The sequence below is a fragment of the Tachypleus tridentatus genome, chromosome 7 (genome assembly GCF_004210375.1).
Source record: "Tachypleus tridentatus isolate NWPU-2018 chromosome 7, ASM421037v1, whole genome shotgun sequence".
Lineage (NCBI taxonomy): Eukaryota > Metazoa > Arthropoda > Merostomata > Xiphosura > Limulidae > Tachypleus > Tachypleus tridentatus.
The window spans coordinates 138,885,979-138,913,944 of record NC_134831.1 but is presented as its reverse complement, the minus strand read 5'-3'; the positions used below and the strand labels follow the sequence as shown (position 1 = coordinate 138,913,944).

The following is a 27,966-nucleotide window of genomic DNA, read 5'->3' as shown; positions in this document are numbered from 1 at the left end:
CGAGATTGTTAAAACAATTAGTAATATTTTGCTCGATTTCTTCTTTACTCCAAGAGATTTGGATTAAATTAGATTAGTACGAGTCCAGTTTCTGATATTCTTCATATTAGACCATTTCACTGCTTCATGCTTGCTTTATAATAACGTTACGAGATTTATTTCGAAAATATATGTATATTTATTATGATTAGTAAAAATAGCAAAAAGGAACGTGCTGTTTATATCCGATAAGGTATTTTAGAGATTGCATGCAACCAGACAAATTATTTCAAAGAGCCTTGGTAATACGAGCTATTTTATTTATTTTATTAAATGACTTAAACAGGCCTCAGTAAATGACGGTAAACAAGATACTGAAATACAGTTTATCGTGTTACTTGAACTTCATGAAGACTATTGTTTGCAGAGAAGTAAAATGCCTAGAAATCGATGTTTTTAAGTACCGGTGCATTTCAATAGTAATATCTAGATCAGAACTATTATACAAACACGGAGGTCTTTCCTCAAACAACTTCTATAATATTTATTCTAATGGTGATAGCGAGGAAGACATTTTGCCCTATTATGGATAGGTAAACTTTAACAAGTAATAACAGCAATGTGAGGTTTTGCTTGAAGTTAGTGCACAACTGTAATTTCCCGTTTTCTGTAAACAGATGCCATTAAAATTTATAAAATGTCTAATTAATTGATTTTATCAATGTCTGCCTGCATTATCGTTGCTCTACCTAAAGCGTCAATTCCTGCTTGAATATTACATGAATTGTCGTTGTTCTGACTCAAATCTCAATACATGTCCAAATACTGCCTGTGCTATAGTTATTTCTGCCTCCAGTTTCAATAATTACCTGAATACTGCTTCATGTCGTTATTCTGCCTCCACTTACCCGCTTATAAAACACTTCTGCTTCTGCAAGAGGAACTTTATATTCCTTTTTATGAAGAGGGGAGGACATGTGTCACAGAAGGAAGGTCCATTAAATAAACACGACGTGCTGCTCTAGGATTATGTACTTTTCTTCAACATTGAACATTCGTTCCTAAAGAACTAAGAAACACACAACTACGTTCTTGATATCTAAACAAATGAAACATGTGTTTGTCTAGAGTTGCACGCACCTTACGTTGCTGTTATTTTTTTATTTTACAGAATACCATTGTCACGAAACTAAAATGCTCATGTTAAGCAAAAAGAGAGTGAATAGTTATTCTAGAGCAGGCTTCTTTTCCAATACAACAGCACGCATGTTCCTTGTTTTAAAAAACTTTTATTGTAAAACATGAAAATAAATCGTATCGTTGAAGCTGTTGTGTTTTTTTGTTATTGCTTATAGCGCACTATGTAAACAAATGCACGAACTGCGTAAATAAAATATCGAGAGATATTACAGTCTGGCGATGTTTCAACTTTGCAAAAATATAATTTACCTTGAAAAGTATACAGTGGCACATGCCCAGGCATACTGTAGTTTTAGATATGGCAGAATTATTTCTTGAATAATAAATAAAGTCTCGCAGATTCAACCTAACCAAGACGTCGAACAAAAACCTAGCATTTTCTTAATTGGACGAATCAGCCTATTCATACAACTGAACAAGCGGCACTCTGTTTTTACATTTACGCTTAATATATATTCATACAACTCAAAGCTACATATAAGAAGGACGACATAAACCTATTTTCCATTTATAATAAATAGAATAATTGTTTGCTTACTTATTTCTGTACATTGCCTCCAGAAGGAAAAGCATTTGTGTATGGCATATTAGAACAAATCACACTGAAAGTCATATTGTATGTCTCATTTGATTTGCATATGTTAAAACAACTAAATTTCGTTAGTTGTCTCAGCCATTCTCCATCACCACAAAATCCATTGTTCTATATTCTACCAAAAATGTAAATTTTTAACATTGAAAAATAGCAGTAATTGTGGCACATCAAGTACATGTTTCACAATACAACTGTAAAGGAACATTTACGTAATTTCAAAGCAAGACTTACGTGATAAAAATATCTTTAAAACCTCATCTCAGAATTGTTTTTATTTAGGTTTAATTTGTGCTCTATTCTTCACCATTGGTCTGTAGACCAAAAAAAAAAATCACGTGTGACTGAACGTAACGCTCCTTGTTCCCGTCCTTATTTTCTGAATAAAATGACCCATGACCCCATCCCACAATTCACGTTTCTAATAACAAACTACTGAATGAAGGCTTAGTGGTCTTTCTTAAACTTTTTGGATAGAAATGAGTGTGTTATAGCTACTTTACAACCTGCATCAAACTTTCATTTTAAGAGTTCCATAAACTCAGTTTTAGAAGTGCATAGGTAAAGACCATGGTTGACGGTACTTCTGTTATTCACATCCAGAGATTTAATAACTTTCAGAAAGCACAGTTGATGTAACATGTTGAGGGTGACTTGCCAAGTAGTTCAAGCAAGTAGTTCTTAAACTCCGAAACTGGATCTTTAACTTTCACCTGTACCTTTATTTTGAATGGTGAAGAAAGTAAAGGAAAAACGAATAATAATAACAAATAATTGGTGTTAAAGTGCATAAATAACAAACATATTATTCATGCTCGCATTAATATTGTGGTTTTTGAATTATTTAAATGTTTCCTTAAATACATTTCATCAAATTAATTTACTTTACACCGTAACAGTTGTGGTTCGTGCAATTTGATGACGTATATATCGTCTCAACTACTGCTTTGTTCATCATATCCCAGCTGGCCTGATTAGCCTCGTTGATATTGGTTATGGCAAATATGGTGTGGTTAGCATATCGTTATAAGTCATTCTATGCTTTCACTCATAATTTCTTAGAATCATTTATTCGATTAGTCATTTTGAACAAACATAACAATCCGATAATATTTCAAGTTTTCAAATTTCTTTAAGATCATTGAAAAAACAACTAAGCTAATGCGAAAAATAAGGAAAAAAAGATTTGTGTAAGATTTTAAAAATAAAGAAAAACATTTAATTTGTGTGAGATTTTTAACTGAAGTAAACTTTTGCTAAAACAAATACATGAGATCAATTCTTTACATGTGTTTATTACTGGCAAAATGCCTTATATAATCCCCAGTGAGACAGCGGTAAGTCTTAATATTTACAACGCTAAATTTATAGGTCAATACACCTTGGAGAACACAGAAGAAAGTCCATTGTGGCTTTGCTATAATAAAACATACCTACACCTCATATAACTACCTTACAACAACATTACCTTATTTTAAATGAAAATCCAGTTATAATAAAACGTGGTCCAGCATGAATCAGTTTACTCTGTTTATTGGACATTTTTCTATAAGAAAACACACACCCATCTTTGCACAACGTTGTATAAGTAAATAGAAATGAAGTGGAGTTTGTCACATCCTGGAGGATAGTTATATAAAGTCTTAAGATATTCTAATATAAAATCAGTATTTACATAAAAATAATTAAATTGAGATCAGCTTTATAAAAAATGTCTTAAATTCTACAGTTCAACGCGCAGCTTGCAATATCATTAATAATTGGGGTGATATGTGAGACATAATTTACACATAATGCTTTGAAATACAAAATCTCCTGAACACAGTATTGCAAATATGCACTCTCAGAAAAACTAATTTCTAAACATCTAATGGATTTCCATTAGGAATACAAGTTTTACTAGATAACCTTGTGAGATCTAGTCGTATAGAGTCGTCACTTGTAAGTGATAATAGTTTCGAATACACAGGCTCGTCTATATAACCTTGTAAGCTCTTGTTAATCATTTGGAGCTGACACTTGTAAATGAAAGTGATTTTAATTAACCGAATATTTTGTAAAAAACTTCGCGATACCTTATTATCTCCATTTACACCTTATAAATGACAATAATCTTTACCTACAGAAGTTTACTTGTCTAAATGGTTAAATTAGCAAAGCTTAATATTATTGTAATTTTAGGTGAAATTTTCCACAGCTGGGTCTCAAAATAATAAATACTATTAGGTCGTTGCATATGAAATGTCGGAAGTTTAAAGGAAAATGTCAAACAAGAACATGATTTTATTGTTTAATTTATTTAATCAAAAGTTGCTTTGGACTCAATATACTTCCGCTAACGAGTTGCAAATTTATAAATGCTATCTTTAAAGAATTTGATGTCTTTTGATGTAATGAAGCCTTCGAAGGAACTTTCGTTTGAGGTTTGGTTTGCAAACGTTTTATTTTCCTTTAAAAATGCCCAGATGATTAAAAAGTGACAATCTGTAGGCGAAAGATCTGGTGAATATGGTGAATAAAGTAAGGTTTCCTATTGAAGTTTGTTTAATTTTTGAACAGTAATGCATGAAACATGAAGTCTAACATTGTTATGAAGCAGAATGGATCCACTGTGATTGACCATTGTTGGATGTTTTCATGACATATTTTAATGTATTATTTCAAGTTCACAACAATATTTTTCTGCTGTGATTGTTTCTCCTGGTTTTGAAGAATGAATAATAGATCACATCTGTTAACGACCACCAAACACTGACCATACCTTCTTAGGGTGAAGAGCTAGTTTAGGTGCTTCTTCATTGTCAAACCACTGTCCTCATTGTCGCCGATTGTCGTAACTAATCCATTTTTCATCATAGGTGACAGTTCTATGGAGAAACGGGCGATTTTTGTTGCGAATGAGGAACAAACTTCAACTGGTCTTATTTAACGGTTTTCAGTCAATTCGTGAGGTATCCATTTGTTGAGCTTTTTTACCTTACCACTTGCTTTCAGATGTCGGAAAACTGTTGAATAATAAACATTAAGTTTATAGGTAAGTTCTTCCACGGTTTGGCGGGTATGTGATTCAACCAAGGTCTTCAATTCTTCCTCATCATTGGCTGTCTGCGGATGGCCCCGAGAATCATTTTCAAGGCTTGTGTCACCATAGCGAAATCTCCTATACCAGCGCTTTGCTGTGTGGTCATTAGCTGTGCCATCACCATTTGCATGATTGATATTATGAGCTGCTCTAGCCTTATTGTGACCAAACTTGAACTCATACAATAAAATTACACGAATATCAATTTTATGGTGACAAAAGTAAATATAAATATGGCTTAGATTCTGAAATAAAAAAAAACATAAAGTGAACTTGAAACGAACCAAATGATACACTATATTACTTTGATAAATGCTTCTCTTTCAGCCACTAATAATCGAATTTCAAATTTAAACATGAAAATCGATCATTTCATAAGCAGCAGTTTGATATTACGTAATATTTCAATAACCTGGAACAACTGCACTATGAAAGTATATTTTTATACATTTTTGCGTGGCTTGTGAACAGGACTTAGTTACAAGAATACACTAGGAACGCTGTATACATCGTACATCTGCACGTATCAACTGATGTTTAATAAAAATTAACTGATTTTTCATTTCCGTCCTACCCAGTATTTCAATGGCAAGTGTGTGGGGGAGGCTTTATACATTAAAAACTGTATTTCAATAACCACTGTGAGAATGTCACAGATATCTCATTGCATAGCTTTGTGCTTAAGAATAAAAGAAAAATTTATGCATCTTTAAATTATTGATATTTTATTAGCTGAAGAATCAACACCATACATTGTCTCGCAAAACTTATAATTCTGTCGTCCTAGATACGTGATTTTGACATTTTTCGTGACTTATGCACTTCACTCATTAAAGTATATGCTTTATGAAACAATTCCCATCTAAACTACTGTCAAGTTGAGACATTTTTGCATGACTGTGTTGTTGTAATATAAATCAAATTAAACATTTGTTTATTTCTTCTGATACAGTATTGGCTTTTCTAATCAATGTCCAAAAGTATCTGTGAAATAAATAAAAATTGTTTTTGTTTCTTCTAGCAAGTTACCTCGGGTTATCTGCTGTGACCACCGACGGGAATCGAACCACCTCATTTTAAGGTTATAAATCCCTAGACTTACTGCTGTCCTAGCGGGGAATCTTATGGAAAGGGTCTTTACTTTATGATAACACACACGATTTATGTCGTGTTACTGTAGTACATTTATGTTAAGACAAATAACCATGTGCGTATTTTAATAAATATGTTTGATATATCATCAGTGTAATTATTATTATGTGTAAAAAGTGTTCATATCTTTAAATGCAGTTTCTTTGCACAGCGAACGATGGTAAGAGTTTGTAATTATGATATACTTGATGAAATTAGACAATAAAAATGAATAATATATTAGTTGTGTAACGTTCATATCTTATTTTAATAAGAAAGAGTTTCCAATATCTAATTATAAGAACCAGAATTACAGTAGCTTAAACACTAAGAGTTAACTTACGTCAAACGTACTGTTCCAAATGACAGAAGCAAAGTATTCATTGAGTTGTGATTGTAAAATGTATTTATTTTTATACATCAAATGCAACTGATAACTGAACTTGTGAAATGACCGAGCAGCCACAATCCAAACAAACTGCAATGAGTTAAGTGACTACCATACAGCTGAAAGTGTTGCTATAATGTTTTTCTTTCATTACGTCAGTATTAACAGAAGGAAATTAATTAGCACTATAGTCTGTGATGAACACGAGAAGCTATGAAAGCTATGACCTTTGCTAAATGGCTACCTAAAAACTATGAATAACTTTATCTCCGGTATTGATATTAATAGTAATTATATGATCATATTTACGTCAAAGAAGAGCGAATTATCATAGAAATACCCCCACACATATCTTTAAAAGAGTTAAAATGAAAATGTAATTAAATACTAAAATATTATCTCTACAATAACACATGTATTCCTGCATAAAACTAATATATGTACTCGACTAGTTTGGTGTATGTATTAATGTTCGTGTTTCTGTTCCATCTTCCCATGAACAGAATCGTTCCACAAAGCCGTATGTTTGTAGAGTTGTCGTCATTCAAAAGTTTAATCATTCCACGAAGCTATATCTTCAAAAAATACATTCAGACAGCGGTTAATCTTACATAGGCAAAACACCTGCAAAACTTTGTTTTTAAAAGGCGATTATTAATAATCACACGGATAGATAAGAGAAAAAGTCACACATATATCATGTAAATGTTTGAATGTAACGCATAAACTAAACGTAATGTTAAACACTACAGACGTTCATAACATCGTATTTGTATTTCAAACTTATAACGTATTAAAACTATTTACATCTTCTTGATTTTGAGCTACTAGCCTAGAGAGAAAGTAACCAATCTTACCATTTACCATTCATGCTAATAAAGTGATATTTACTATTCCTTTTATAACGTACTTACAGCTTAAAGTGCAAAGAATATTTTGTGTTACCACGCGTGTTAACCATGATCACCAGTTTCTACGCCAGTGTTGTACTTTTAGAAATATATTGTGTTCTATGACTTTTCTGTTTTGAATAGGAGTAGCTTGTATCTGTTTCTTTTATATTAATGTGTTGTGTAGATACAGTATAGTGTCACTGAACAAATAATATCTGTCTTAATGTAAAGCTTTGTTTCAAAACGACTTTACCGAAACTTTGAACTTCAGTTTTCTGTTATTTTTTTTCTCTTTAGCCACGCTTTACTTGTGTCCACATTACAACTCTGAATATGGCACTTCTGTACAGATTTACCAAACTGAACGACCGCTCGAATACCGGCATTTTCACGTTTATTGTCACACGGTCCGTAGCGCGTGACTTACACCGAGATCCTACTACCAAAGACTTCATCTTTGGGTACCACAGGTGGGCCATAACATTTACACGGTCTGAAAAACTTCTTGGCGTTTTCTTGATTCTTCGCAATCCTTCAATGGGAACTAAGTGTTACACAGACTTTTCTTTCACTCTACTGAACAGAGAACATTTCAGTAAAAACGAGATCGTAGCACAGAAACAGAGCTGTTTCAGCGTGGACCATCCGGCACACGGTACTAACAAATGGATTCCAATGGCAGACCTAAGTACTCGACGATTTACTGATGAAAATGAAGAGTTTCTTATCGAACTCTCTGTGGGTAACGTGAAAACTGTCTTTGAAGGAGAAATAAAGATCCCGCACCACTTAATGGGATCTCATTCAAAGAACAGTAAATTTGAAACAGCTTACTTCATATTTGGTAACTTTGAGTGGAATATCTCTTTCCTTCCCCACGGAAGTCAAAATGATCTGGACAGTGGACCTCGCCCACGGGTTTTTCTTAATCGTCTTACCGGGTTCGAACATCCCTGTCGTGTTCGTTATAGGGTGATTTTGGGAGAAGGTGATCGCATGGTAGACTCCGGTATTCTAGACCAAATATCCGATCTTGCCGGTCGGATCCGCGGGTTTTCCCTCCGATCCCAAGTTACAGACCTAGCACGACGCGGACTGCTCATAGTTCACGTGGAGATGATTTGTGCTAATACAATCAGTGAAGCTAAAGTAGCCACAGTCCGAGACCCCAACACATCCGTAAACTGTTACGATCGTGACAAACAAGGATGGTGCATTGAATCTGACCTGGAAGGAGAGCTCGTGAAACTGAAACTATTCTATTGTGACCTACATCACGTGCCACGCAATCACCTTCGTTACGTATCTTGGAATGCTTATATCATTCGCCAAGACCCATCCACCAGAACAAGAGAAAGTGTTATAGTGCTAAACGTTCCTCATTGGAGCTACTACATCCAGGACGGTGTGGACATGGGAATCGTCATGGAAACGGATATTCCCGTCCGGAAGGTACGTGTCAGTTCTATTGATCTTGTCTTTTCACTAGAATAATTTGCATATCATCTTATATATGTTTTGTATGTTTACTTTATAGAAACATAAAACTTATGGCATTCTATTTGATATTTTAGATCTGGTTATTTAAACCCATTGATTCAAATTATTAGTGCTGTGAAATTAATCGAGTTAGACTCTGCTTGTAATTATATATATTAAACATTTCATTATAACCCAGTAGTTCCTCATTCTTTGATTAATAAATACAATGTTTGTTTATTCGTCTGACCACTGACTTACCTTGGAGGATAAAACATCTTTACAAAAACAGTTAATATTTGGTATCTGGATATTTATTAGCTATTGAGATTCAGAGTAATCGCAATAGGTGTTTCTGAAGAGAGCGTGGAAAATAAAAAACTATTAGATAATAAAGATACTTTTACTTAATATTGTATGTTACGCTTTGATGCCTGGCCACTGTTTGGATGAAAATTCTACATCGATAATATATAACAGTACTTTGACATTTTTACTATACGTTTAGACTGAGATGGTAGATATTGTTAGTGGCCGTAATTATTTTGATTTTAAAATATTATCTTGGTCAAATAAAAAAAAACTATATTCAAGAATTCTTGCGCGTATTAATTTTTATAATATAAAAACCATAAGAGCAATGCGAAATTCGAGGAAAGAATTTGCAAAACATTTTGCTATAATAAATGGAAAAACAAACACACCTCAAAATATCATTTTCTCAAAACATTTGTTATTTTGAATTAAGCACAAAGCTGCACAATTTACTATCTGTGCTCTGCATATTACGGGTATCGAAACCCGGTTTTGAGCGTTGTAAGTCCGCAGATATACCGCTGAGCTACTGGGGGGCTTCTTAAAGCAACTCTCTGTATGAACTAGGAAAAATCTATAAGTTTCTAAAGGAATAAGTTTTCCACATTAGTTAAAGATATATCATAGTACGTTCATACGCGTAACCAAAACCTGACTTGAATCGTTCACTTGAGTGGAAAGAAAAACCTTGAGGAAATTGTTTCGTGTCCATTCTATAATGATTTGATAAATGTGGACATTATTAACACATGTTTCAAACCAGTATATTCGAAAGTCGTAAAATAATATCATGGTAAAATATGTTATGGGAAGTAGGCAATAATCGATCAAATAAGTAATCCACAGATAATAAGTACAATCTTTCGCGACGTGAAAAAAACACGATAAGCTGCTACAAGTAGAACGTCAATGTTTTGAAAACGAAACTGTAAAATTTCATAAGAAGAATAACTTTAAACTGAATAACAGAAGTCCTGAATATGTAACATTCTCATTAGAAATGGAAAAGTTATTTTTTGTTATATATTTTGAGTACGCTGGCTGACCATTTTGTCATGGTTGCTTTAGTGCTATTAAGTTAGAGCAAGAATTTTTCCGAATTTCACAGTCGTATCATCGAGGTTATTTTCTTGTAGCAATTTTTCATGAAAGAAAATTTATCTGACAGGTTGCACAAAAACATTTATCGCAAATCTATCAACCGTGGAAACTGAAAGAGAATACACCTTCCAATAGAAAACCTCCATCTGCTTGTGTTTGACCAAATAGAAATATCATTGGGTAGGCTTGTAAAATGTAAAAGATTTTAGACTTTGTCTCCATCGACAGAGTTCAAGGTTCGAATACTTCCAATCCTATAATGAAAATAACGTTATACAAACTGTAATATACTCGCTTACGAGCGGTCATACAACAACTTAGATCATGTGCAGTGAGAAATAGTACACTTCATGAATGCTTAGAACACAAACTGTAAACAAAGAATTACTGAAAATAATGACATAGTTCAATTAGCCACTTCTTACTACCGTATTTTGTATTAGAAAGGAATAGAAAAAAGTACAAAGGTAAACACACAGGACATTTGGTCATTTTTATTCATTTAGAAGAAACAATATCAGATCTATCCTGTTGGAATGTTGTTTTTAATCCAATTCATCCCAATGTGCTGTATTTTATGAGTGGGATATTTCGAAAGCCGATAACACAATAATCCACTGGCCTCGAATTGTTCGAATTTGATTCAAAGAGCACGACCGTGACTTCATTCATCTTTCTTGACAAGTGTATAGTCCGAAATTAGTTGAAAGGCCATGACAGTTGTTTTACTCATTTTCATTACCAATATAATCATTTGGTTTTAACTCGATTCACCATTATTTGGATTTATATCGGAATATTGCATTAATCATTGGAGTACTTTGATGTTAATCATCCATTAATCGTAAACAGATGAACGAGCTACAGTTGAAAAGTACATTTTTTTGTAATTTGTAAAACCTGTTTCATGACGACTCCGATCTATTACCATGAAGAAAAAAAAGGATTGTGCAAGTTTAACGAAACGCAACAGATCATCTCTACAGATGTAATTTGAATGAAATTCAGTCAATATAATATTTATTTTATTTCAGTTTTTATATTTATCGTGTATTTTTGTGAAAGAAACGAAAACGAACTACTTTGAACTTCGTAGAGGTTCTGAAATAGCTTTGCTTTTGTAAGTCACTCACGAGATTTTACTTATCATACATGAACTAAAAGATACAACGAAATAAGAAACTTGTAAAGTTCTTATTTGAAAGGAATGCTCTATAAGTCGTGCCACACAAGTTCACTTTTATTTTAATATTTTGTGCTTGTTTTTGTAGAATTCTGCACAAAGCTACTCGAGAGATATCTAGGCTAGAAATCCCTAATTTTGAAATGTTAAGCTAGAAGGAAAGCAACCAAACAACACCAACAACTCCAACCGGAAACTTATGGGGTATTTTTACCAACGAATAGTGAATGGGATTGATCGTTGCATGTAACGGCTCTACGACTGCAAGGGAGAGCGTGCACAGTGACGGGTTTAGATCTCGCGACCTGCAGACTGCAAGTAAAGTGCCCAAATCACCGGATTCCGCAAAAAAAATCGAAATGTTTTCGAGAACCTTCTGGTGCTAAAAACACGTCCATAACTGTGCATGCGTGTGTGTGTGTGTTATGATAAATAGACGTTTCATATGGAGTGTGATAAAAGATCCACATACATTCTATTCTGTTATTGATTTCATTCTAATACCTGAGCGCCAAAATTACTAAGTAGATCACGAAAGGTGTAAACGTTCAATGTAATTCTACTCTGCGTATTTGGAAACAACTGAACCATATATTTCTCAAAAAGAATGCAGATCATTATTCTACGACCAATCGGTGCAGAGATGGCGCTTCAATATTGGCTTTTCTACAGCATCAAGTGGAAAAGACAGCGAACTGTGATTTATAGCTGTCCATAACGATCTTGGCTTTAGATATTCACTAAAATAACTGTTCGAATAGAATGTCGCCTTATAAATGTAATAGGTTTCAGCGAGAATTCCTTATAAAAGATATATATATATGTAGGAGTTGCTGCTTATACGTGCACATATGTAAATGTGTGAACTAAATACATTATAAAAGCTTAAACGTCTATTCTACATAATTGAAGCGGTGGTTGGTATTTAAAAATAAATACTACCTTGAGTATTTCAATAGGATGGGATAGGAAAACTCACTTAGAAAAAAGTAAGAAAACCATCTAAATACTCAAGGAGAGAGAAACAAACTATTTTTTTTAACAACAGCTGGACGAATGTTTTCCATTGCGAAATTCAAATGCATCCTTGACGTTGAAGGATTAATTCTTTGAAAATACTGATCTGTGTGTGTTTTTCCTATAACAAAGCGACAGCGGGTTATCTACTGTGCTTACCGAGGGGAATCGAACCCCTGATTTTAATGTGTGAAAACGAAAACTTGCCGTTATCCCACCAGAGGACTGAAAATGTTAGTGAGGAAAATAAAATGTAATTTATGTGGCACGAAATTTTTATATATAATACACTAATATATATTCAATCTGATAACAGAATCAATACACTCGATGACGTAAAATGAATTTAAAAAAAAACTCCAAAATCGAACGATTTCGAAAAGTCAAATATTTTTCTTAAAGGTTTCCCGACGGAACTGTGATGGGTCTATGAACTTACACCATAGAAATTCAAGATTCGATTCCTCGAGGTGTACATTGCAGACAGCCCAAGTTAGCTTTGCTGTAAAATAAATAAGCCAATCTTTTTCACCAGAATAAAAGGTGAAATGTAAGAGAGCTGTTGATGGGAAGGTGCTCGGTTTTTGGCCTTTTATGGAAAGCTATTGTATCTTACTTCAATAATCTAGGCTGTCCCTAATTTAACAGTGTGATGCTAGAGGGAAGGCAGCTTGTCATCACCACCCACCGCAAACCCTTGGGTTACTCTTTTAACAACGAATAGTGCGAATGACCGTCACGTATAACGCTCCTACAGCTAAAAGAACGAGAATGTTTGGTGTGACTGGAATTCGAACCCATGGCCTTCTAATTACGAATTGAGCACTCTTATCACCTGCCATGCCGTGTTATCTGTGAGTTAGTTGTAAGATTACAAGATTACAATAGTGCTGTTCAGAGCTCAGTTCCCGTAGTGTGTAAAGTATAACTTTGCACTAAGAAAACTACAAAATAAGCAAACGTTATAAAATTTACAACGCTTCATTTTATTTCTATACATTGTGATGTTATGACCAATTTGGATGAGAATTGGAACATTACTATGGAAGTTTAACGTTTTTTTTATTTCGCATTTTTGTCTCATTGTGATAAGAATAATTTAGTTCTCAAACTTTGTAAGATAAAATTGCTGTATTTCATTGTATTTGGTGGGTAGATATCGTTAAAGAAACGCCTGTTTCCTGCTCATACATGGGTGGTATTCCGAATGAACGAAATGCCCATGGGCTATCACGATGAACTATCTCTCTACACCCCCATCCTTGGTTATTTCCTTTTCTTAGAAAGAAATCTGACTCACTACACCCTAGAGCCCAGTATTTCACTTTCATCACCGGAGAAGCCAGACAGTCTCAAGCTCGCCCACGAGTGAATCTACAAATATTGTCGAGTCAGAAAACATAAAGCAATTTATTTCGATATTTTCAGATTGTAACTTTTCATACAAGAGACTTAACAACTTTTACAGCTAACATTAAAATGGTGAATAATTATAAAAGTTAAACACTAAAAGTCGCCTACCAATTACTTCTGAAGAAGAAACACCTTTAAAGGTAAAATGCTCCAAGGCATACAAAGTGGTTAGTTGATTTGGTTATTTGTAATTCTGATTTTAATTATGTTATAATATGACGTATACTTTTTCTCCAAGGGGCAGAAGTTGCAACTACGTTTAGGAATTGAAAAGCTGGAGAGTTTCCATCGAATGATTTATTACAGATAAAAATCGTAAAATTCATTTGCGGTAATCTATTGGTTTTCGTTTACGAGCTCTGTGGGGATATATCCCGGTAGTATACATATGGAGTCAACATGTTCTTCAGATAGCAATGAGTTGAGGGTACTATAATTAATTATCTTACCGTTTAGATAGGTTACATTTTATTATTTTATCATATTTGATAATTTTCTCGATGTAAGTTAACGTAAAGGAGGTCACAGGTTCAAATCCCCGTCACATCAAACATGCTTGCCCTTTCAACCGTGGAGGTGTAATAATGTGACTGTCAATCCCACTATTTGTTGTTAAAAGAGTAGCCCAAGGGTTAGCACTGGGTGGTGCTAACTAGCTGCCTTTCCTCTAGTCTTACACTGCTATATTATGGATGGCTAGCGCAGTTAGTCTTTGTGTAGCTCTGCGCGAAATTAAAAATCAAACTAACATTATACGAATCATCAATTGCTTCACAACCACAGTCAATATAAAGTGGCAGTGAAATGCAAAGTATCAGATATATATTTTCACATTCATTGATGTTTTACAAATAGTCTGATGCCGCTAAATAATGGTCGTTTTAAGGTAGAGTGCGTAACAGCCCTTTCTGAAACTAAATATTTATACACTCAGATCGTAAACAAATTTCCATAGCTAGGATTTAGAATTTCCAAGATGAAGGTATTAACTGTATTTAATGACATTTGTAAAAACAAAAAAAAAATTGAGGAATGAGGATCATCTTTGGACCACTATACTATCAAGAAAAAGACCTGCAATAAGTCATATCCCATCCGTTGTAAGCAAAATGTGGACGTCTTGTGACAGTTGAGAATCCACTGACACAAAATTCAATGAAGAAATCTTTCCCAGATAGAGACCATTCGTGATTTCATTGCGTAATGTTGCTTGATACAAGTGGAAAATTTTTCCATTGAGGTTTGCGATGTTCAAAAGGGAATGTCTTGGGAGCATCCTATGTAAAATAAACGAGTATGCGCGCTATTCCACAAGAAGACATGCAAGTCAAGTTCTTCTGTATCTTTATGCGATTGGACTATTAATACGGGTGCTAGGAAACCTTTTTTTTTTTTAACTTAGTACCTTTACGACGAAGCCTGTTGCGATTGAAATTATGCTGCAGGGCTATCGTCAAGATGCATGACCGCCATACAGAACTTGAGAGGAAGTGGCGAAATGGATTGAAATAATGTGGTGGTGGTGAATCTCAACTTCGGTTTACTACAACGTATTCAACATCTGTATTCATAACATTTGGGGAAGTCAAAATGCTAACAGGTGGGCAAAACTTCTCAGCATAGAGATTTTGTGGTGCAAGTCGACTTTCAAGTATATAATTATGCTTGATGTAAAAACAAATCTCCGAAATTGATAATAATCATGCGAAAATGTGAGATAATATCTGAGAAGCAATAAATGTAAATGAAGTTGAACTAAAATCACGATGCAAATTTCATTTTTTTTATTTATTCAATCTCTTTCATGGTTAAAGGAACCTTTGTTTCCAGGAATTCTTTCTTTGGAGTGGCATTTATTCTGAAGACTACCACACAATGCATCCATGAAGTTCTTACCTATTTGTGACAGATTTATTTTGGACCTAGTTTAATCTTTTCTCACTTTCACAAATTTTTCCTTGAATTAGTAAAAATTGCCTGGGAGCTATTAAGCAAATCCATAAAAGTTCGCTCGGTTGCGATAACTTTAAGTTTAGTTTGTTTAATCGTTTCCTTTACAGATAGCACGTGACTAGAATCGTTTAGTGACGAGAATAAACTTCTCGAAGACCCCAGCCAATAGTAAAGGGCGTTTTATTGAGTTCACTCTGTTGAAGAACATTTTAATCAGATAACAGGTTTTTTCTAGCAGTATATTTATTTTGTTTTATAAAACACCACATTTCTGAAGAAAGTATGCTGCTGGGTGCTGCTAAATTTAACAAGCAAGGGTCAGAGTTTTGTTCGAACTTCTTTCTGTATGTTTCTCAACATTCCTCTTATTTCAACAAGAAAAATAGACTCTGAAAATGTGTTGAACAGAGTTATCTTAGTCTTCATGTTTAAATAAGGCATTGATCGCAAGAACGCACATTGTATGCTGTATACCATATATTCCTGACATCAGCAAACAAATAACCAACATTTGGCAAAAATTAGTAACAAAATATGACATTCCAGTTAATACCAAATTTATTCAAAAACCAGGCACAAAACTGAGGTCTATACTATGTAAAAACTACACTGACAAACACCACACCAACATTATTTATAAAATACAATGTGATAACTGCCACGACTTCTATATTGAAGAAACAAGTAGAAAAATGGAAACCAGATTCAAAGAACATAAAAAAGTCACCTTCACACGTTTTCGAACACTGCAAATCAAATAAACACAACATAACCATAAAAAACACTCAAATACTAAATAAAGAAACAAACATAAACAAATGCAAAATTAAAGAAGCCTTACTTATACAACAACTTAAACCCAAAATAAACCAATATAAAGGAACGCCTTTATACCTATATTAATATAATAAAATAAATAAAATTATATATTCAAACATCTAATACCGCTCTCTACATTCCGACACTCAGTTACACAACCCTTTCAAACATGTGGTCAGCTTCCGGTCAGTTACCTCTTTCTTTGTGAACCTGACGATGACCGAAGAAGGTCGAAACGTTGTTCGCTTTTCTATGTAAAATATTTTCTCAACCCAAACGAGCCGTATTTACACATATATATTAACGCACATTGATAGATGAGCGACAAGCTAATAATGCTAAGAATCGGGTTTTTATACTAGAGGTAGACGTAGCATAGAAAGCCTATCGTGTAGCTTCGTGTTTAACAATAAACAATATTCCAAATATGTCAATCAATTATTAATGGACCCCTACAGGGATAATTTATAACGATAAATCTTACTTCACTGAATGTTTGTTTTAATAAATTTCATTACTTCTTTTTCAAACACCTAGGCAGTTGAAGTATGAAATAAAAACAAAAATTTTGGAATATATTTCTATGGTTATTTTGCTCAAAACTCTCTTTCAAATAATAACTTTAATGGTGTAGAACTCTTAATACTGTAGACGAAAGATAATAGCTCGTATATTAAGTAAGGTCACCGAAAACAACGGTTAAGGTGAACGTACTGTTAGTGAAGTCCTTATTTGTGCAGTAGTCATGCTTTTAGTGGCTTCCTTCCGTCTTAACAATATATCTGTATTAAAATCAACCTTCTTCGCCGAACAGTCATGTCAAAGTTGTCTAAGCCCTCTTATGTAGCTTTATATAAACCAGCTAATGTTTCAGGTCTATGACATCACAATACACTGCTTGCTTGAACTGACCAAAACAACAAAAATCCATCGAAGCTACATCGATGGACTTGACAGGTACGTAATCGTAAGGAATTACTTTCTCTTCAGTTTATTGGACCGTAGTTCCCATGAAAACAACACCTGCTTTCGAGATCTGTCTTCTAAGCCTTCGACGTCTTGAAGTCATTTTTTAATTACTGTGCTAGTGATGTCAGGAGATATATTCAATTTTATCACAATGTTTTTTTTTAATAACTGTAATATCTTTCGTATCCATAGCTTGAACTTACACGTAGTGGTGTTTATTTTGATTATGTGTAGTTAGTTTTTCGTTTCCATGGAGAACACTGAAACTTCGAAATGTTGTATCCTTTCATTTTACAACATTTAACAATCTCATGCTATGAATATATCTCTTTGTGAAAAACCGACTCAAAGATCTTCATCTACCGAGCACGTTTTCGAGGCGTTTTTTTTTTCCTATTAGTGTATAGGATTTGTGATATTTCGTGTAGGATTAGTGTATATTTTATATGTGGAACACACACATGTGATTGTCTGGATTGTTTGAGGGCTATCTGCGCTAGCCGTCCCTAATTTAGCAGTGTAAGACTAGAGGGAAGGCATCTGATCATCCCCACCCACCGCCAACTCTTGGGCTACTCTTTTACCAACGAATAGTAGGATTGACCATGACATTATAACGCCCCAAGACTGAAAGGGTAAACATTTTTGGTGTGACGGGAATTCGAACCCGCGGAATACGAGTTGAGTGTCTTAACCACCTGACCATGCCACGCCCACTGATTGTGTGTCCACTGTCTTAATAAATAAAGAAGCTCTAAAACCAAAATGTTTTTGCTATTGTTTGCATGCTATTTTTCATTGTTTGCAACAAGGAACATAACAAAAATTAATACTGTAATAAAGTAATACTGTTTTAAATGTGTTTTGTACTGATACGTTTTTATTTTTATGATAATTATGTTTTAATAAAAACACATGCATATATAGATATATACACTGTTGAATTTAGTTCAGTCAGTCGTTCTTAGATAATAAATATACATGTAGGTTCATTTATTTTCCAGTTTTTATCTTTCATCTAAACGTGAAAATATTCAAATAAAGTAGATCACACTCTGGTTTTAACTTTATACTTCTGGTTCAAAGTACCAGTACAAGCAGTAAACAGTAAACAGGAAACATGCTTTTTCTTTCATTATTTTTTTACCTCTACGTTTACAGCTCATTTTCTTCAGAATAAAACTAATTTATCCGACATAATGTTTGTGGACATTTTCTTATAACAAAGCCATATCGGGCTATCTGTTGAGTCCACCGAAGGGAATCAAACCCCTGATTTTAGACTTATCGCTGTACCAGCGGGGAACGTTCGACATAATAGTAACAAGACATTTTCCGTCATCTTGGTGTTCATAAGCTATTTGATTTTTTTCTGTTATCTTTGGTACGTTTTCTCAAGGCCTGATGGTATTGTTACGTCACCTAAAAATTTATTTTTACTTTTTCATTGTAAAATATATCGAATTTTTGAACTTAATCTTTTAATGGACGATTTAATCACGGCTATACGAGAATTTTAGAAAGTAGATTATTAGACAGTTAAAAGCACGTAAGGTAAACTCTTACCGTCCTTTCAAGCCATAATTCATTATTATCCTAGCGTGCATTTCCTAATTTATTCTTGGAAATTTATTGAGCTTGTAGTGATACAATTAAGTTTGTTAAAAATATCGAAAGTAAAACTATACATTACAAGCATATATACAAATATATACAATAAGAACTAAACAGATTCATCAAGCCTACAACTCTCTTATTTGTAGAGAACATTGTTCAAAATACACTGCTCTTTTCAGTCCCACATCCACTTGTCAGACAGAATGCAAAGTAATGAGGATTTAATATAATAACAGAAGCTTAGATATCTCTCTCTAGTCTGTAGTTAACTCTCTTTAAGGGGCATAATGTTTTGAAAATCTGTTTTTTAAATTCTCATCTTATTAATAATGGAACAGAATTGCCTTCGCTTTCATTAGCTATTTCTGAGCCGTCTATTAAATTATATAACAATCTAGTCCTCAAAACACCATATTTAGTTCACATGTAAGAACACCAAATAAAAGCAAACTATCCGAAAATATATATTTACACTTGTTTTTCGTACTTTGTATTTGCTTTTCTTATATATGTATTTTTCCTATTGAAATTACATTTCCTGTTATAACGTTGTTTAGATATGATCTGTGCCTCTGTTTCATCAAACTTAATTTCATACCATCATACTGGTTTTTCTTTACCTTTTTCGTTGCTTTTTGCTAAGGACCAGTAAAACATGTATTCTACGTGTATTGGTCATGTTTACATTGTATCATCCTTGATTTTTATTAGTTGTTTTAAACGTTTACTCAAGTCACTTAATTCTATATAAGAAATTCTTAATTTCATGTTTATTAAAGACATCTCTTACCTACTTTATTTTAGCGCCAACATACATAAATTGTTAATGAAAGCTGTAAAGAAACCGATGCCTGTATAACCTGGCCGTTCAAAAAGTTTATTGTAATTTCACCTTTTTTCTGTTGTTAAAAGATAAAGTTATTTTGATAACATAACACAATTTTCAGGGACAATCAGGGACCTACTGGTCCATGTCTAAGTGTTATGAATATACAATATCTTATAATCTTTCATCTGTGTTACTCTCGGTATTTAAGTTTTAAGTATCTATTATCTAAGATTGACTTAATTACTGCTTAACTAAACCACATGTTAAGTAGTCATTTTCAAAATATTTGGTTTTAAAAAAGTAGCTGTAATATTCTCATCTCATTTTTAGCATCAAATCTCATTGCTTTTTTCATTTTTCTTAGTGTGTTTATTTCTTCTCATCTCATTTTTTAGCATCAAATCTCATTGCGTTACAGCGCTCGACTCATAATCTAAGAGTTGCGGAATTGATCCCTGTCACACCAAACATACTCGCCCTTTCAGCCGTTGGGGAGTTATAAAGTTACGGTCAATCCTATTATTAGTTGGTAAAAGAGTATCCCAAATGTTGGCGGTGGATGGTGATGACTAGCTACCTTCCTTCTAGTTTTACACTGCTAAATTAGGGACGGCTAGCGTGGATAGCTCTCGGGTAGCTATGCCGAAAATTTAAAAAAAAAACAACGTTTTTTACCATTACATGATCCTCCCATACTTTTTATTTAGTGCGTGAAATAAACAAGCTGACACCTCGATAAAACATGAAAGCTTCAAGGAAAAGGAGAAAAAAAATAACATATTCAAAGCTGGATTTAATATTCATTTACTAAACGATTTTTTTGTCTATTTTATTCTAGAAACTTCTCTTTGTAGACGATAATTTGTATGTTTTCATTTTTCATACCTTTTGTTTTGTATACTTTATGCCATATATTAAGTTTTCTTAACTTGTTTTTTACGATTTAAGCATTGAATTAAAGATATCATACGAAAAAACTAATAGAGAAACCGGTATCATATTGTTCGTGTATAAAAAGTAAAAGTTTCCAAACTGAAGACAGTAAATAATGTTTAAATACTTTACTTCATTCACTCATGTCTCGTAGAAAGTGGTCATACAATAACACTTTAGTGTTTTGCATTCTGTCTGTGTTTATGATAACGTATTCATTACTCTTACAGAACTCTCTGATAGTTTCTTGGTAAATATGCATCCATTTTGAACGTACATACATCTCCGTTTAGTAATAGGGCGTAGAGCAACCCTCTGGCAAAGCTCTTTGGGCTTTACTCGTAAGCCGAGTCCGAATGCGTCCCACAACGCAAAATATTATCTGAACAATGAGTGGTGTATGTGCGTTATCAGAGCCACAAACAATCCCTTGGCGTAAATGGTGGTTGTTATAGTGCTGCTGACTGGTTGTTTTCCCTCTTGTCACTATTTCAAAATCAAGGATTCCAGTAGATATAGCCCTAGTAGCTATGCCATAAATGCAAACACGTACCATTTGATAACATGTATGAAAACTTTGGGTTTCTTAAATGTCCGAATTATTTTGGGTATTGAGGATAAAATACTATAGAGTTAATACGTAGTATTGTTTGTTTGTTTGTTTGTTTTGGAATTTCGCACAAAGCTACTCGAGGGCTATCTGTGCTAGCCGTCCCTAATTTAGCAGTGTAAGACTAGAGGGAAGACAGTTAGTCATCACCACCCACCGCCAACTCTTGGGCTACTCTTTTACCAACGAATAGTGGAATTGACCGTCACATTATACATCCCCACGGCTGGGAGGGCGATCATGTTTAGCGCGACGCGGGCGCGAACCCGTGACCCTCGGATTACGAGTCGCACGCCTTACGCGCTTGGCCATGCCAGGCCTTAATACGTAGTAATCTTCCCCATTCTTCCTGGAACAACTTCAACATTCATGTGAGTAATGCTTGTCGTCTCGTCTCTGATATCACTTTAAAATATAAAACCAATTTTCCATCGGGTTCATGTCTGGGTTTCGGTACAGCCTTGCCATCAGTTGAATGTTTCTCGCCGCTTTCATACTTCCATACGCTCCAGTTACGTCCCGTTATTACTTTCAGTTATTAATCTGCTAGAAAATAAACCCTTAACCAGTTTGATGTATTCCTCTTGGTGTATTACGATTAAATGGTAAATCGTCTTCCTGATGCTCTTGTTTACTTTTACGATATTTCCAACAATTGCAGTAGATAAATAACCTCAGGTTACTATAGAACCTCTTCCATACTTCATCAAGCCAACTGCCTCTTCTAGTTTGCGATTCTCGCTCTTTGCTCCTACTGATGAACATACAGCAAGAATTTTTGAACAACTCAATTTTGGTCTCGTAAGTAAACAACTCCACTTCCAAGAAGCATCATAATTTCTAGGGACATAAGCAAATTGTAGCCTATTCTTGATTATTATGCAACTTATGAGAAGCCTTTTGGGTGTGACTTTCTCAATAAATTCTCTACATTAGGTTTTCTTGTGTTGTCGGACACGTTAAGACAATTAAACTTTTAGTCCACTTCTGTAAATGGTTCAGAAACAAATATGGCAACCCTGAACATCTTTGTTAAGGTACTTCCGTGGCGGATTGTTCCAATATCTTTGATCTTCCATTCCACCTTTTTGACTTCTATCTGCCAGTTTTTGGACACAGCTGGTTGTTTGTTGCATAGCTCATAATGAAATGTGTTAGTTCCGAGAAATAACTGTGTAAATAATTTTCCTGTATAACACTAATAGTCTGAAACCACATTTCACATTAAAGTTTCACAATCTTCGTGCAAAATTTCACCTCGTTCTCAAAATCCTCTTACTTTAGGATAATACATTTTACATTTTATAAATATTCACGAAAATCTTGTTAGAATTCTTACCTATAGAAAAGCTTCTATTAAACGTGAAAATGTTTGGTTTGGTTTGTTTTGAATTTCGCGCAAAGTTACACGAGAGCTATCTGCGCTTACCGTCCTTAACTTAGCAATGTAAGACTAGAGGGAAGGCAGCTAGTCACCACCACCCACCGCCAACTCTTGGGCTACTTTTTACTAACGAATAGTGGGATTGACCGTAACATTATAACGCCCCTACGATTGAAAGGGCGAGCATGTTTGGTGGGGCGGAGATTCGAAACCGCGACCCTCAGATTACGAGTCGAACGCCTTAACCACCTGGCCATGCCGGGCCCAAACTTAGAAAAGATTGCAAATGGTATACTATTTATGCTTTGACGTCGTGAATCTGATGGAGATATAAAACGTGAGTATTAGCAACACCATGTTTTAATCTGTCTCACCCATAGAAAGCTGTATTTGTATATTTAATCTGTCAGAGCAAATTGTATTTTATTGCGAACTACAAATATAATCACCCATTATGAGTCGTATATTAGTTTTATACGGACATATTACGTAGGTGTCCTGACTTTTTCGAGAGTTGTGTATGTGATGTGTAATGATTATATAATAAAGTATGTTATACTGTATTTGAAAATCACGATAAACATTGAAACATAACTTATGAAGAACTAATGCGTTTATACCATTAAGTAAATGTCTAGAAATTAGAAATCATATTTTACATTTATAATTTGTAATTCCACATAAAATAACATATGATTTTTCTGAAATTTATTCGTTTAGAAAATTGGATAATATGAGAAGTATACCCACTAACAACGCTAAAATCTATAATTCGATTCCCCACAGCTGATAAAGAACAGGCAGATAGCCCATTGTGTAGCTTAACGCTACAAAAACAATGACGACTTAAGAAGCTATTTGACCCGGCCTGACTAGGTAGTTAGGGCGCTAGACTTGTAATCTGAGAGCCGCAGTTTCGAATCCCCGTTACACCGAACATGCTTGCGTGGGAGCGTTATAAAGTAATCCCACTATTCGTTGGTAAAAGAGTTGGCGGTGAGTGGTAATGACTAGCTGCATTCCTTCTAGTCTTCCGCTCCTAAATTTGGATATGGCTAGTGCAAATATTTTTTGTGTAGCTTTGAGCGAAATTCAACAAATACCGAAGCATAAGCTATTTAATCAAGCTTTATCATCACACCATGTGACCTAAAATTTCACAATTCCCTGGATACTAAATCATTAGCAAACAAAGTCCTACAAGTAATGTTTATGTGTAGTGATGCAAATGAGTTGTTTCTCTGCACAGTAATAAAATGCATCCTAAGGTGCTAGGGAATTAACATGTGATATGTGGCAATATAAAGTTTAACTGATTACATATCATAAGCAGCCTGCTTAAACTAAATATATCTTCGTTCGTACCTATAGTTTGACTGTATATTTTTGACACTTTTATATATATATATATCTTTTTTCTCATACGTAATATTGTGAATAATCGTATTGATACCTAGTTCTTATTGATAGATACTGATTAGAATTTCCATATACATCTGTAAAAAGTAATATATTTATTTCCATACATAAAAATAACATATTACACGAGATATCAGATGACTAGTGTTAATACACAGACGATATTATATCAATGTTATTCTGCAAGACATCACGTAAGAGCAAGAATATTTCCAATTTTCAGAGGTGCATACTATTATTTATCAGTCATGTACGACCGACCTCATTATTTATTGTTATATTGGTCAGTAATTAAAGGAATATTTATAAGCTTTACTTCCACCTTCATGGACAAGTGTCCTTCCAAGGAAACACACAAACCGTTAAGCTCACACGTGCCCGTGATGGTTTTAAAGCACGTGACACTGGCTTCATTTATTTTTTTTGTTTTTTCACCGTCACAGTTGTCTAACATTTACTGGTTGTCATCTTTAGAATAAACTTAAATATTGTTTCATCACTGCATTAATCTTTGAACAATTTGGATATACTTCGTTTCTCGACGAATAGTCTACGACTGAATAAAAAAAAATTTCAAAATCCTGTATAAATCTACAATGTCTATTTTAGGTTTTATTATAGGGAAAAACAATAAATCTAACATTATATTGGAGTCGTAGTGAAGTGGTCACTCAATGTAAGCAATATTACATTAAACTATAATTGTATATACGTTTCTTTTTTGTTGTTTTGTTTGTTTGTTTTTTAATTTCGCACAAAGCTACTCGAGGGCTATCTGTGCTAGCCGTCCCTAATTTAGCAGTGTAAGACTAGAGGGAAGGCAGCTAGTCATCACCACCCACCGCCAACTCTTGGGCTACTCTTTTACCAACGAATAGTGGGATTGACCGTCACATTATAACGCCCCCATGGCTGAAATGGTGAGCATGTTTGGTGTGACGGGGATTTGACTGAAGTAAAGAAATACATATGAGATTCTGTTTAATCAGACGGTATAGACGTACAAAGTTTACAATCAAGGAAAATGTTAACGGTTTCCTTTTGTTATTTAACATATTGATACCTTTACAAGAGAAGTTTATGTAACCTAATTTAGTTAGAGGATCATATTGAAGTGCTCGTGCAAAAGAGACGTGTTTCCCCATAACAAGCCACTACGATGTGCTAGTTCTACGTTTCTAAACTTTGTTTCCTGCATACCTCTTTGATAAACAAATATTAAGTAGCGTTATATCATGAATATTGATTTACAGAGCTCCTGGTTGTATTAAACTGAATAAATTGCCTGCTAACAACGAACGTAAAAGCGTGATTAGAATGAACGTAGACTATTTTTGTTCGTACTTTTAACTTTCATTAAAGTGACAAAAGGAACGAAGATACTATAGTGCCATTAAAACTTTGTGGTATAGAGTTTTTAATTAACAATATTTTGATAACAACATAAATTATTAGTTACTTTATCTCTACCACAACAGTTTCAAGTGTTTCAAGCCACAATCGATTATTATTTTGCCTACATACTACACAATAATATGAAACAACTAGATATAACCGAGCTTTCAGGATGTACGTTCATATGAACTATATATACTGTAGAATCATTAGATTTAAACGTGTTAGATACTGTTATATTTTTACCTAACTGGAATACGAATGGCTACGTAACATCATACTTCAGCCTAACTTAACTCAGACTATTATGATGGCATTTAAATTACAGTTTATCTTTACCATATTTAGACTGATATGATGATATCATTTATCACGTATAGCTCTTCTGACCTCCATTTAAACTGGTATAATATTGTTAAAGTTGTACTTAGGCTAGCCTTGTATATCCTTTCAGTTGTACCTAATTGTAAATAGATGTTAATTCATTCTATAACCTCATATAGTAGCTTCGTTCAACAGGATTTATACTTGCTAACTCTGACAAAATTATTTTAATACATATAATATTTAATTATATATGGTTGAACTCACATAGGTTTTGATTTTTAATAACTACTTTATTATTAATAAAAAAATCTTCATTAATGTTAGTTGTTTTCCACAGCAAATTCGAATAAAATATTTATACTAATTAGTTACCTTGAATTCATCTACCTATAAATGATTATTATGCAAGGGTATTTATTTTACAGTTCAATATGTGTAATATTGGTATATAATTATAACTATGGTACACGTAATGTAATAACAAATATAAGGGAATATTATCCTAGAATTATGGAATAATTTTTCTTTAAAAATTTCACTTAAGAGATCGTACATTTTTACTTACTACCAGAGACTTCTTTAAACATTCCCATAAGCCATATCTGAATTACCAACGCTAACGATGTAGCACTGATTTTATTTTTAAATAAAGCATCTCACCAAAATCATTTCATTTTTGTGTATTAGGCGCGTAGAAGTGAAGACACTAGAATATTTAATTAAATTAATGGGATATGTAAATATGAAACTATTGAACTCTCTCTAATTATTACCTAGTATAAAACTTTAATGATTCAGACAGAAAGAAACTGCAAACTGCCAGGTGTTAAAAACTCCGTTCGAAGAAAGCGCAGGAATATAAGTTTTCCTTTTTACATCCCGTGAAGCTCATATTATGTAACACGTTTCTCAAACCGTGTAATTGCTTTGATTAGATCATTCATACTAAACATGGGGAGCGCTACGTACTGAAAATAATACAAATGTGATTGGAGGCTAATGACAATGAAACTTCATTCAAAACTGAATGCGCTTCGAATAAGGAATTAGTCTTGGAAATCCTTGTGGATTTTGTTCTTTATAAGAAATAACTCTTTAAAGGTCATTAAAATGCATTGTTGGAACCCCAGTTTCATACAGCTACAAATTGTTAAATGTTCAGAAACCCCACACGTACACAGAAGAAACAACAAGAGCTCTGGTTTCATTGATTAGTTGCAAATTACGCCAAGAACATTATCACATCGAAGGATGGAAACTTGGCCTTCGCCGTGTTGATAGCAAAACAATAGTGCAGCCGTTTGCTGAAAACATATGACACATTCTCAGAGTAGTATTAGCTTAACAAACGTAACAAAGTGGGCGACTTTATCACTTTCGTAATACAAAACAAGAACAAGTTCGCAGAAATACAATAAATTGCGAGAAAAATTAACAGTACTTTACAAGAAAGATCTGTGTAATATGTAGTTAAAGGGATAACGTAAGTAATCCATTTAACGTATGTCTTTAGTGAGATCTCATCACTTAGGAAAAACCATAGAAGAGAATTAACCAAGACAAAACTTTAACATTCATGTAATAAACATTCTTTAAACTTTGAATTAATTTGTACAGTTATGATTCGTTTGTAAGTACTTATCCACTCTTAATTTTGACCTAGCGAGATTTGAATATCAGATCTGACCAATGATAGGAAGCAGCTGAAAGAAATATGTCTTAGCGCTATTTTCAGCACAAAGTTTCTATGGAACTGAAATGACTTTTGTGATGAAGATAAAATGCTCCGGGTATTTAATAATTCGTTTTAATACATCACTCTGTATTGAAGTTTGTTTGTTTATTGTTAAACACAAAGCTACAGAATGGGCTATCTGTGTTCTGTTCACCGCTGATATCGAACTCCGATATTAAAAGTGATGAATCCCCAGACTTATC

The 27,966-nt window shown here is 33.8% G+C and overlaps 1 protein-coding gene across 2 annotated transcripts in view; it reads left to right on the top strand.

Moving 5' to 3' along the window:
• Window positions 1-27,966, top strand: part of LOC143256717 (uncharacterized) — a 140,689-nt gene that overhangs the window by 89,902 nt on the left and 22,821 nt on the right. Inside the window, exons 2-3 of one of the 2 annotated variants that reach the window (XM_076514326.1) lie at window positions 5,875-5,934; window positions 7,563-8,717. In XM_076514326.1, coding sequence (XP_076370441.1) covers window positions 7,599-8,717 — 1,119 coding nt within the window. In that variant the 5' untranslated portion in view covers window positions 5,875-5,934; window positions 7,563-7,598. The remainder of the gene's footprint in view (window positions 1-5,874; window positions 5,935-7,562; window positions 8,718-27,966) is intronic. The other variant, XM_076514324.1, reaches the window with a different exon arrangement.